The 13,710-nt window shown below is 39.6% G+C and overlaps 1 protein-coding gene across 1 annotated transcript in view; it reads right to left on the bottom strand.

The window, feature by feature from the left end:
- Positions 1–13,710, bottom strand: part of LOC125460531 (nuclear receptor subfamily 2 group C member 2-like) — a 186,514-nt gene that overhangs the window by 146,143 nt on the left and 26,661 nt on the right. The window contains exon 2 of the mRNA XM_059649547.1: positions 4,756–4,892. Within this exon, the coding sequence (XP_059505530.1) occupies positions 4,756–4,818 (63 nt within the window). The 5' untranslated portion in view covers positions 4,819–4,892. The remainder of the gene's footprint in view (positions 1–4,755; positions 4,893–13,710) is intronic.

Genomic DNA, 13,710 nt, shown 5'->3' with positions numbered 1-13,710 from the left:
ACAAGATCCCACAGTCATAAGTTAAAGCAAGATGGCAAAGCCAAAGACAGAGACACAAAGGAGTTGAGGTCCAGTTAGCTGACACTCTGTTGGGTGAAATGGTAAAGAAAAAACCTGAACAAGTCGAGGATCAGGCAGAGGTGTTCAGTTCTGAAAGGTTAGTGGAGGTACAACAAAAGGATGAGACAATAAAACATTCATATCATAAAGCCTTCTTGAAAAAGGAATCAGAACACAGAATCCTAAGGTGAAAATGGAGACCTTGGCAGATTAGTGGAGAGAAGAAATGGGCAGAAGTGCATCACATTGTGTTGCCAGTAGCATACAAACAGGAAGTATAACGAGTAGCACACAAATTACCAGTAGGAAGTTATTTAGTAGTGAGGATGTCTCCAGCTAAAATACAAAAGCATTTCCATTGGCTTGGATTACATAGGATGTGGCTGAATTTTGCCATACCTGTCGTGTGTCAAATAGTAGGACAGCCACAGCCAGTAATAAAACCAGTGCCTTTGATGCCAATTCCCGCATTTGAAGAGCCTTTCACACAAGTTATGATTGATCGTGTAGGTCACATCCCTGAAACCAAAAAGTGGAAACCAGTATTTGCTAACTGTAATGGATGAGTTTTCCAGACTTCCGCAGCCAATTCCACTGTGGAATGTTAAGACAAAAAAGATTGTGGAGGAGTTGCTTGCTTTCGTTACCCATTATAGGCTACACAGGGAGATTCATTCAGGCCAAGTGTCCAATTTTGCTATCTAACTATTTAAGGAGGTCACGGATAGTTTAGGTATCCAACACTTTAAATCAAGTGCGTACCATCCTGAATCCCAGGGAGCATTGGAAAGGTGGCATCAAACCTTAAAGTCCATGCTGAGGGATTATTTCCAGGACGACCCAAATGATTGGGACAAAGATATCCTATATTGTTTGCCATTAGAGATGCCCCAAACGATTCAACTCAGTTTACTCCATTTGAGTTGATATTCGGACAGTAGTTAGAGGGCCTTTAAAATTAATTAAAGAAAACCTGATAGGTCCAAAGTCAGAGATCCCACAGTTGGATGATGTATCTGAGGTGAGAGAAAGATTATACACAGTAGGTGAATCAGCTAGACAACATCTGAAGGTGGTACAGCATCTAATAAAGCAAGAAGCTGATAAATCTAAAATTTGTACATTTGTAAGTGGGGATAAAGTATTGGTGCTGTTACAAGTAGTAGGAGATCCCTTCAAAGAAAGGTTTAGCGACCTTTATCAGATTGATAAGTTGAGTCATGTGAATTATCTGATCAAGATGTCAGATAGGAAAAAGCTTCATTGGCTATGTCATGCATACATGCTGAAACCTTTACTAGGGCAGGGGCTGGGAACTGGAGAGACAAGTATTAGAAACTGGCCCTCAGAGCGAGGAATCAAATCCAGATGACTTGGATTTTGATGTGTCTCAAAATAAGTTAAATAACGAGGAAATCCTTGGAAAATGGGATAGGATATTGAGCTAACTGTCTCAGGAACAGAGAACTGAATTGAAAGGCTTGTGCAGTACATGAGGACGAATGTAGGAATAGAATAGGAACAACTAATATTATAGTACATGAGGCTGAAGTTGGGAATGCTGTTCCTGTAAAACAACATCCCTACCAGGTTTATTCCTCTCAAAGCTGCACAGCTACAGGAGGAACTGAAAGCGATGCTCTAAGAAGACATTATCGAGCCGAGTCAAAGCGAGTTCAGTTGACCGATCATGCTGGTTTCCAAACTTGATGGTACATAACGGTTCTATGTGGATTATTCAAAAGTCAACACCATAAGTAAATCAGACTCATTCCCAATTCAGAGGCTGGAGGTCGGTGTGAAAAAGGTTGGACAAGCTTTACGTCAGAAAGTTGGACTTACTTTGTGGTTACTGGCAAGTACTTTTGTCAGAGACAGCGAAAGAAGATTCCACGTTTGTAACCCCAAATGGGCTGTTAAAGTTAAGTAATGTTAAAGTTAAAGCCCTTTGGATAGAAAAAAGCACCAGCCACATTTCAAAGAATTCTGAACAGAGTTGTGGCAGGATTGACTAGTTACGCTATCTACATAGATGACTTAGTGATCTTTGGCCATTCACGGACAGATCACATTGTGCATTTGGCAAAGCTCTTTGAAAGACCATGGGAGGCAAAACTGATTATGAATTTCGTAAACACTGAATTCACAAAGGCGGAAGTTACATTCTTAGGACAAAACATCGGATATGGAAGGATGACCCTGAAGACCATGTTGACAAAGGTCATCAAGGAATTTCCAAGACCATCCTTGAAGGAAGAGGGCTTTAATTTTTGGGACTGAGCAAAATTCTTCCAGGATTGAAAGGCCAATTGATTATTTTTCAAAGAAACTTAATATCCACCAGAGAAAATACTCCACCCTTGAAAAAGAGTCATTGAATTTGGTACTGATCTTAGAACATTTGAATGTTTATGTCACAAACAATGTTTCAGAGGTGGTTGTGTAAACACACCACAACCCTCTCACTGTTATGGTAAAACTTAAGGACAAGAATACAAAACTATGTAACAGGCTTCTAATTTACATAATTTATATGTTGCAGGTCATGAAAATGTTATTGCAGATGCGTCATCATAGTTTTAAATGAAAATATGGAGATAAGATAGAACCTGTACAGTGCAATTTTATATATGTATGCAGAATTAGTATGAAAGCCATAACTTTAGATTATTGAACTATGTATCTCATGATAATGACATAAAGATTTTTAAAAATGAAGCCACCTTTTCATTATGCTGGTTCTTTTGTTTTTCAAGGCGGGGGGAAGGTGTTACAAAGTTGTGTAGAGTAGCCATGAATTCGAAGGCAGGAAGCTGGAATGTCTGTTTTAAAAAAATGATAAGGGAAAAGAGAGTGTATGGTTTATGAGGTAAATTGCTTTTCTAAGCTTAGAGATTTATTCAAAAAGAAGTGTTCAAGTAGTTAAAAATGTACAACCCATTCTAAAATTGAAATGTGTATCAACTGGCTGTGTGATTGGAAACCTTCGGTGTGTTTTGATGTTTTGGCAACTCGCTGCAATCAACCAATTAATTTAAACCAAGCACTTTGAGATTGAAAGCCAATTGAATATAAACCTGATGGTTTCGACAATCTCAGACCAACACTTTTATAAGAGAATTGATATGTTATCCAAGGTATATAAGCAGAGACTTTTTGAAAATCAGTGAGAAAGCAAACCACCGCCTGAGAAATAAGCATTTAGTTCTCACAAAAAAAAATCGCTAAGCTCTCTAAGAAAGCAACATTTATCCATAAAAGGTCCCATGGCAATTCTAGCTAAGAGTCCTTACAGAAGACTTCACACAGAAAACATCCCTGACAGTCAGATCAATGGAAGAAAAGCATTTATGACTTAAGAGGCAGTGTAAAAAGCAGAGCATTCTTGATGACACATTCTGTGGGGACTCTGACAGGCTAATTTTTTTTTCTTATTACTTGGGTTAAGTAAGTGGAACTTATGTTTATTGGAATAGCATACCAGTAGAATTTTGTTCAGTTAGGGAAAAGTTAGGAGTTAAGGGGAATTGTTCGGTTTGTTAGTAGTTCTGTTAATTTGGTCACTGTTAGGGTTAAATAAATAAATTGTTCCTTGTCATTATAAAGTGACTATCAGGGATTTTCTTTCATTTAACCTCTCCTTCTCTGTAACATAACAAAAATAACTTTTTATTGCAACTAAAAAGATGCTTGCCACAGATAAATAATTATGAACTGTTATCATATAACTCAACTAGTTGAAACTCTAACACCCATGTAAACCCTCCTCTAAACACAGATACAGAGAGACACAAACAGGCAAGAAAGACTCGGCAGTCAGTTCAATGATCCCTATTCAGAGAGTTCACTGAGATGGTCCTTTTTAGTTTATTAGGAGGTGCTGTTCCTTCATTCTGTTTCTCCTGATATTTCCACTTGCTTGCAGGAGTCAAAGAGTGAATCGTTCACGCTTCTAAAGGTCTTTGATGTATCAATTAAACATTATGGGTTACAGCAACTGAAAAGAGAAATAAACTGGGCTACCTACAGGTACAGTAAAGACAGTTTCTTTTCCCCCACAGAGATCCAATGGTTTCTGAGAAAACATTGACAGCCCCAAACTGTCCCAGCTATCTGGGAACCAATTACATAGCTCATCGCAGGTTGAAATCCTTGGTCATCAGTCCACAGACAATCAGCTATCTGTTTTCATCCAAAGCACCTCTCATACACAGCCCCTGTCAATGGGTTTCTGAAGAGGTTATCATACCTCACACACAAAGGGTTTCTGGTTTGAAAAACGGGCAGTAAAGCGATGCTGCTTTATTAACTGGGCAAAGCGTATTATCCCCACTTGTTAGGGAAATTGGATGCAATTTGTAGGGGGTTCTTATGGTGCAGTGTTAGTGTCCTGACCTCTGAGCCAGGAGACACAGGGTCTTGTTCTATCTGCTTCAGATGTGCCTAATTGCATGTTAGTAGGTTGGTTAGAAGATATCTATACATCCCTTGGCTCCAGCTCATTTGCAAATAGACAGGGTGACAGGTCAGACAGGGCGCTGGGTCAGATACATGGTAAGGGAATGTTAGGAAATGTACTTAGATTATTCATACTTAAACTTGATTTTTGAAAATGCTTCCAAGGAGAAACCCTCTTTTTAAACAACAATTCTGTTCACTTAATACATAGCTTGGCACATATATACTGCCACTTACCTGAATCCTTTGAGGGGAAGAAACAGGAGAGTCTGTGGAAATTATCTGGATTTTCTGAGTCATCACCGGTGATCCTTGCAGTGTGACCTGAAACACTGCACTAGTGCTCTGCCGACCTGGACACGAGCTTGTGTGGCCTTGAACAGAATAATTCAAAATGAACACATATTTAAAAGGCTGCTGTGCACTCGACAAGCATTGTGTTATGACACAAAGACACACCACTAAATCAAATCTGCCTCCCTATCTCTGTATTCACACCATTGTAAAATTAAAACATTAATTAAAACAAAACTGACCCAAATGGTTGCTACCGAGACATTGTGAATAATCAATACCAGACACCAAATTAGTAGCTTAAACAAAGAATTAACATCTACTAATGCAGTAGCTTTAACAGAGCAAAGTTAAACAAACTAATCCAATTAATATCTTTGAGCTAAATCCAATCTTCTTTGATTCTAGCCCACACTGACATAAACAGGCAAACAGTTAAGGAATAAATTAAAGAAAAAAAAGGATATGTAACTGGCCAGTTCACTGGCAGCAAAGATTGTGAATTCATTGGTTATAATATTCCAAAATTCCCTGTTTGCAGCTAGGTTTTCAGTTGATTACAAAAGTGCTGAGACAACACCCTTATTCAAAAAAGCAGAGAGGTAGAAAAGAGCAAATTACAGATTAGTTACTTATATACATGTCGCAGGAATTTGTTAGACTCTCTTACTAAGGAAGTAATTGCAGGAAATTTGGTAAATCAAAATAAAACCATGCTAACTCTGGGCTGTATGAAGGGTATATCATTTTAAACTAATTTGCTAACAGGGATCCCGTAAATGTAAAACAGAAGACAGGGTGGCACGGTGGTTCAGTGGTTAGCACTGCTGCCTCACAGCGCCAGGGACCTGGGTTCAAGTCACTTGAGGGTGGAAAGTCTGTGTGCAGTTTACACATTCTCCCCATGTCTGCATGGGTTTCCCCCGGGTGCTCCAGTTTCCTCCCCCAGTCCACAGATGTGCAGGGTAGGTGGATTGTCCATGCTAGATTTCCCATAGTGTCCAGGGATATTTAGGTTAGTTGGCTTAGACATGGGGAAATTCAGGGGTAGGGGAATGAGCAGAGCAGCATGTTCTTCGGAGGGACGGTGTGAACTTGTTGGGCCGAATGGAATGTTTCCACACTGTAGGATTCTATGATTTAATAAAGGTGTCACAGAAAAAAGTTAAAACGCAAGATAAGATCACATGGAGTTAGGGATAACTTATTAGCACAGATAGAGGACTGACTAACCAACAGGAAGCAAAGAATCAAGATAAATGGGTCTTTTCCTGGCTGGCACAATGTAACTAGTCTGGTACCACAGATTTCAGCCCTTGGGCTCCAGCTATTTATAATCTGTATTAATGATTTGAATCTCAGAATAGAAAGCACAATAGCCAAATTTGCAGATTATGCTAAAGTAGGTGGGGCAGTAAGTTGCAATGAAGAATGGCAGAATGGCTATCTTGCACACATACCACCCTTTCCTAGCCCACAATTAATTCCGAAGGGTCACTAAACCCAAAACGTTGACTCTGCTTTCACTCCACATACGCTGCCACATCTGAATTTGTCCAGCATTTTCTGTTTTTGTTTTAGACTTCCATCATCTGCAGTTCTTTGTATGTTGTTAAATATGCAGGTGCAGCAGGGAGTAAGGAAAACAAATGGAATTCTAGCATTTATTGCTAACAGAATAGACTATAAGACCATGGAAGTGTTGCTGCAGCTGCACACGGCATAAGTGAGGCCACAACTAGAGTACTGCGTACAATTCTGGCCCCATTAGTTGTAGCTGTAAGGGAGGCAGTTCAGAAGAAGTTCACTAGATGGATTCTAGATTCTAAAGAAGCCAGTTTGAGCAGTTTAGGCCAACACTGTCTGGAGTTTAGAAGAATGAGAGGGGATCTAACTGATTGATATAAGGTGCTAAAGGGAATTGACAAAGTAGACATGGAAAGGATGTTTCCTCAGTTGGGGCAATCTAGAATGATTGGTCACTGTTCTGGAATAAGGGGCAGCAGACTTAAAACAGAGATGAGTAAAAAGCACTTCTCTCAAGGGGTTGAGGACCTGTAGAATTCACAGCCCCAGAGTGTGGTGGATGCTAGGAAATTGAGTAAATTTAAGGAGAAGATTTTTAAATTAGTAATGGGTTTGACGGTTATGGAGATAAGAAATGGAGTTGAGGTGGAGATAAGATTAACCATTATCATATCAAATCACGGAACAGGCTACAGGGGCTGAAATGCCTAAATCTACTCCTAGTTCACATTTTCTGAAGCAATCTCTGCATGACGTAGTAACACAGGCACACGCGATTGTATTTTCCTTGATTTTTCAAGAAACTAGTCAACGCATTTAGCTTTCAGTAGGGTCCAAGGAATATTTACTTATTTACATGTGAGATTCTATTCTCTAAACCTTCAATGTATTGATACCAGGATAATAGCAGGAGAGCAATCAGATCTCTTTCCTTCAGCTCTGGCATCCACAAACCTTCTGACAAAAAAAAGCAAACTAATTCAAACTTGGGCTTCTCTTTTTTTAGAAGAATCAACATTGGTCTCCCTGTGAGGCCCCAGTTAATAATCCAAGCACTGCCATCTGTCTGAGCATCATACTTCTCCAGATTCAAAAGGCCTATAGAGTTCTTTGAACAAGAATCCACCTGCAACTAACTTTCAGACCTGTTTCATAAATATCTGTTTGTTTTTAAAACAGAAAAAAAGTTGTTGCTCACAATCCAAATCCAACTCTCAGCTCACAGTTTACAGCTCCAAATCAGAAATGATTAGAAACAAAATTATGAAGGTTCAACATCTGGCATGCCAAAGTTGCTCTGCTTGATGGCAGATAGGCACTCTCAAGATGTTGGTGAAAGGGTACAACATAGAAACAGTCCAGCACTGGAACTGGCCCTTCAGACTATCATGTCAGTGCTGACCATGATGCCATTCTAAACTGATCCCATCTTCCTGCATAAGGTTCACATCCTTCTATTCCCTGCCTGTTCAAGTGCCTGTCTCCACTTCTACTACCTACCTTGGCAGTGCGTTACAGGCGTCTACCATCCTCCACTCAACAAAAAATTTCTTCCCACATCTCCTTTAAACTTTTCCCTTCTCACCTTAAACCTATGAACCCTAGCATTTGATATTTTCCCCTAGGAGAAAGACTCTGCTCATCCACCCTATCCACGCATCTCACAATTTTATAAACATCTATTAGGTAGCCCATCAGCCTCCGAATCTCTACAGAAAACAATCGACGTTTGTCCAACATCTCCTTTATAGGTTGTTTACTCCAATACAGGCAATATCCTGGTAAACCTGTTTAGCAGCCTCTCCAAAGCCTCCACATCCTTCTTGTTGTGTGGCAGCTAGAACTGTATGCAATAGTGCAAACATAGTCTGAAGTTTTATACAAGTGGAAGATGACTTGTTGACTTTTACACTCAAAGTCCCAAGCAATGAAGGCAAGCATGCTGCACACCTTCATTACCACATTAGCCACTCGTGTTGCCACTTTCAAGGAGTTATGGACATAATGCTCCTAAGGGTCCAGCCATTTATTGTATAATTTCCCAAATGCATCACCTTTTACTTATCTAGATTAGACTCCATCTGCCATTTCTCTACCCAACTGTCCTGCTATATCTTTCTGTATCCTTTGATAACCTTCCTCACTATCCACAACTCCACCAATTTTTGTATTGTCTGCAAACTTACTAATCCGAATCATTGTTTATATTACAACAACAGAGATCCTTGCAGAACACCAATGGTCACAGAGTTTCAGTCATAAAGCTACCTCTCTATTACTACACCTGGCATTCTATGACCAAGCCAATTTTGCAAACAATTTGCCAACTCAGGGATGCCAAATGATTTAATCTTCTGGACCAGCCTACCACAAGAAGTCTCAGCAAATGCTTTAACAAAGTCCTTATGAACAATATCCACTGACCTTACTAATTGTGAGGACCACTTATGACTGAAAAGCACAAAAGAGCCGAAGGCTACCACGGTTAACGCAGCAGGACATGGCTGACAGTAGTATGAGAGCTTGGGAAAATATTTGAGTAATGTAGTCTTCACAAGAAGAACAATAGTATTTCTACAGACACAAGGTAACAGGGCTGAGAGAGAATGTGCAAAAGACATAAATAAGAAAATTTCACACGACATTTAATTAATGAATTTCTCTTGAATTATTTAATCAATCTGTTGCAATACTAATAGTAGGTTTAGTTAAGATCCTTCAAATAATCATAGATACAGATTCTGAAGTAGTTACAGATTCACCTATGTGAAAAAAATCACTAAAAGCATTAGAGGATATGATTCAAATAAAATTATGACAGCAAACCAGTCTCAGTCAATTAAAGCAGCCTCCATATCCTTGCAACAAGAAATAAATCATGGGTACAGAAACTAGCAGAGATTGGAATGTGGGATGCATGAATACATTGTGAGACACACATGATTAAAGACAGGGCTGACATTAACATTAGGTGTAACCATATGACTTTGTTAGAAATGATATAACAATTAGTAAAAATCAATATTATTTTGTATTTCCTGTATTGAGATTAATAAGGAATTTAAAAGGTCCTTACGTGATAGGCAAGTATCCAATTCATTGGCAGTTAACATGGTGAAGCCAGCAAATGTCTGAGCAGGAAGGTACTTGAATACTGTATCCATTGTGAAAAGTGCAAGAAGGGAAATCAGAGTGTCTGGGAAACATCATGGGATGATAAGAGTACCAGACTTTGAACACGAGCCATCCATCTCTAGCTGTTCAGTTATATAATTAGCTTAATTGGAAATATAATTAATAATATGATGGGTTTGTAAGTGTAAAAGGCAGGATGAAACAAACGTACAAAATATATGCTTTCCTTTGTTCAGTGAAGAGCTCTGGATTTTCAGACAGTTTTCTCCCACCAACATAATATCAATACACTTGTTGGCACTTCAAGTGAACTCCCGGGTGAGAAGTGAATCATTTAGTCATTCCACCCCAACACTAATCAATTATCTTTGTTACTTTCCCAAAAAGAACTCAATCAGGTCTGTGAGACAAGGCCTCTTCCACATAAAATCATGCCGTCTATCCCTAATAGCTTCATTTTTCTCCAAATGCAAGTAAATCATAATCTTAAGAATGCTGTAAAGTCACTTGAAGTATGTCATCCTTCCAAGATCCTGCAACACTATGATTCCAATCTAACAGGATCAGATCCCAGTTTATCCTATTGAAGTCGCTCCCCCCAACCACTAACAATCTTATTTTGAGTAATTACATATCCTTTCCACAACTAAAACCTCATGATATAATGATCATTATCCCCTAACTGTTGTCCTATTGATACTGATCCACTTGGCCCACCTAATTCCCAAGGATCAGGTCTAGACGTGCATCTTTTCTGACCGGACTGAAACCAGACAACGTTCAAAAATTAACCTGAACATGTCCTTGGAATTCTTGTTCTTCTATGCCCTCTTTCCTACTACCATTTCAGTATATGTTCGCATAATTAAAGTTATCCACATAACTAATCTATACTTCATGCAAGTCTTCAGTATTTTTGCTGGAATGTTGCCTGGGCCCAGAAGCATTTGCAAAATTGAGTGATTTTAGCTACTTCTTGATATCACATGGAGTGAATGCAATCTTTTGAAGACTGGCACCTGCGATGTCAAAGATCTCTAAGAGGATGAGACTGATCTAACTTCTTGGCATTCAAGTGTGTTGGGCATACAATACTATACAAGGGACGCAGAGCACGCGCATATTAGGAAATCATATTACCGATCTTAGCTGCAGCTCTCCTCAGCTTTTCAATCTTGAATTTCCACATTCAAATCAGAATTTCTATCATTGTCCCTGGATGATCCAGGCATGCTGCTTTTACTCAGCATCTTTCTCCTTTGTTTTTCCAATTTCTTGCTTTAGAAATTGTTTCACAGGATTGCAAGGTTTCTTAATCTAAAAGACAACTGGGACTTCAAAAACCAACATAAGCCCTTAAAAAGATGAAAACAAGAATGAGGGGGAACAAAAAACTAACATAAGCTCAAAAACAAACAGAAGAAAGCAAAAATGAGGGGAAGAAAGGCTGCTCATTAAATCATTTCCTTGTTAGCCCAACTGCATTCTACATTACAGTGGATAAAAACTACCCATTTACTCTCTTTCCACAGTGCTCCAAGGCGGATGCAAAAGATGATTACAGCTCTATTTGGAGAATAGTAGAAGAACTCTCTCCATTGTTCTATCAAATATACTCCCCAACCCCACCCCAACAGGATGTTTTGAAATTTAATTAATAACTTCACAATTGTCTGTTCAAGAATGTTTCTCCTGCTTTCTGTCCTATATCTTCTACATTTAGTCTCAGCCATTAAATATTGGAATTGCCCAGTTTCTATTTTCTCTCTATATTCGTAACATCTCTTCTACTCTGATTTTTTCTTGGTATTTTGCTTTTGTTCTCTATTCAGCATCATAGCAAAGCTCTATCGTATTAGGGTTAGAAATGCAGGTCCCTTTATGGTTCCAAAGTTAATTGTGAATAGAACTTTGTAGTTAAGAGCTGGTCATTTTGGGTTGCATTTCAGCCTTATGCTCCTGAACTTCAGGAACCTGCTGCATAGTGGGATAGTCAAGATGGAGCGGTTCCTTGTGTATCTGCTACTGGGTCTAGTCATGTTGGCCATTAAAAATTCCAGGCAGTGGACCACAGAAGGGGTTCATAATTTCCAACTACCTGCTTCTCTTCCGTGGCTATGTCTTTGCTCAGGAAAGGACTGGGTAGGGTGGAAACTGAAGTTTGTACTAAATTATGAATTTTCAATAAAACCTCTGTAATTGTGTCTCTTTTGCTATATAATTCAACATATGGATATCAGTGCTTCTAACAGTGTACCATCTCCATTGTTACAATGTGCTGAATCATTAACATCAGCACTCCTCATCCATATGAAGTACAGATTATTCTCCTCTCCTAACAGCAGTCCAAGTCACTCCCCTTAATTCATCCCTCCCTGCCACGATTCCTATCTAAACCGTGTATTATTGCAGCCATTCGCTGTTACTAAACCATATTTCTGGACCTCATATAAAAATACAAGATGCACATAAGAAATAGGAACAGGAGTAGGCTGTTCAGCCCTTTCAGCCTGCTCTGCTATTCAACAAGGTCATGGCTGATCCAACATTCCACACACCCACTTTCTTGTGTTTCCCTGTAACACTTGATTTCTCTACTGATCGAGAATCTATCCAAGGACTTTGTCCCCAAAGATCTCTGTGGTAAGGACTTCCAAAGACTATCAAACCTCAGAAAAGAAATTTCTCCTCATCAGTGTCTTAAATTGGCACCCCTTCATTCTGAGAATATGCTTTCTGGTCCTCGACTTTCCCGTAAGGGGAAGCATCCTCCCAACATTCACCCTATCAAGCTGCTTAAGAGTCCCATCTGTTTCAATGCAATCATTTCTCATTCTTCTATACTCCAGTGAATACAGCCCCAACCTGTTTAGCCCTCACACTAAGATGATTCCTCCATACCAAGGATCATCCTATTGAACCTGCCCTGAATTGCCTCCAATGCAATAATATCTTTCCTTAACTAAGGGGACCAAAACTGTTCATATTACTCCAGATGTGGTCCCACCAGCACCTTGTACAGATGCAGTAAGACTTCCCTACTCTTTTACTCCAATCCCCTTGAAATAATGGCCCCCATTCGATCAGTTCTCTTGATGACTAGCATCTGTGTTTTGTGCACAAGTACCCCCAAGCCCCACTGTGTTGTAGCTTTCTGCAGTTTTTTCCCCCGCAATTAACTAATATTCTTTTGTTCTCCCTTCCAAAATTAACAACTTAACATTTTCTCACATTGACCGACATTTTGTCAACTTACTTAACCAATCAATAATTCTCAGTAAACAGCTTGCATTCCTCTCGCAACTTACCCTTCCAAGTATTTTTGGGTCATCTGCAAATTTGGCTACGGTATATTTGCTTCCTTTCATCAAGTCATTGATACATATTGTACAAGACTACGGCCTAAGCACCGATCCTTGCAGAACCCCACTGGTTGCCAATCTGAAAAAGAACTCCTTAACTCTACTTGCTGTTTCCTGTCTGCAACCCAATTCTCTATCTATCCAATATGCTACCTCTAGCCCACAGGCTATTAGCTTATGACTTACTTTTTGTGAAGTAGCCTGCCAAACACCTTCTAGAAGTCCAAATAAAACACATTTGCTGGTTTCTCTCTATCCACTCTGGTTGAGACTTGCTCAAAAAACTCTCAGTAAATTAGTTAGACATGATTTCCCTTTCATGAAGTTCTGCTGATTCTCCTTGATTATGTTATGATTTTCCAATGTTCTGCTATTACATCGATAATAACTGATTCCAATTCTTTTTCAACAACATTAGGTTAATTTGGGGTGGCACAATGGCTCAGTGGTTAGCACTGCAGCCTCAGAGCGCCAGGGACCCAGGTTCGATTTCACCCTTAGGCGACTGTCTGTGTGGAGTTTGCATGTTCTAGCCTCCAGGTGCGCTGGTTTCCTCCCACAATCCAAAGATGCGCAGGCTAGGTGGATTGGCAATGCTAAATTGCCCGTAGTGTTCAGGGGTGTGTGGGTTATAGGGGAATGGGTCTGGGTGGGATGCTTCAAGGGGCAGTGTGGACTTGTTGGGCTGAAGGGTCTGTTTCCACACAGTAGGGAATATAATTAAACTATGGTTACTCATTTTTTTCTCCCACCCTTGGTGAATTGGACAAGACAGCTTTTCCTTCTGATATGTAGTCTACTGACTATAAAGGTCCACTGCTCAGTATTATCTATTCCTCCCTTTTCAGTTGGCTCATCAATTAATCACAGCCAG

The sequence above is a fragment of the Stegostoma tigrinum genome, chromosome 11 (genome assembly GCF_030684315.1).
Source record: "Stegostoma tigrinum isolate sSteTig4 chromosome 11, sSteTig4.hap1, whole genome shotgun sequence".
In the NCBI taxonomy this organism is placed as follows: domain Eukaryota; kingdom Metazoa; phylum Chordata; class Chondrichthyes; order Orectolobiformes; family Stegostomatidae; genus Stegostoma; species Stegostoma tigrinum.
This window is presented reverse-complemented; position numbering and strand designations above follow the sequence as displayed.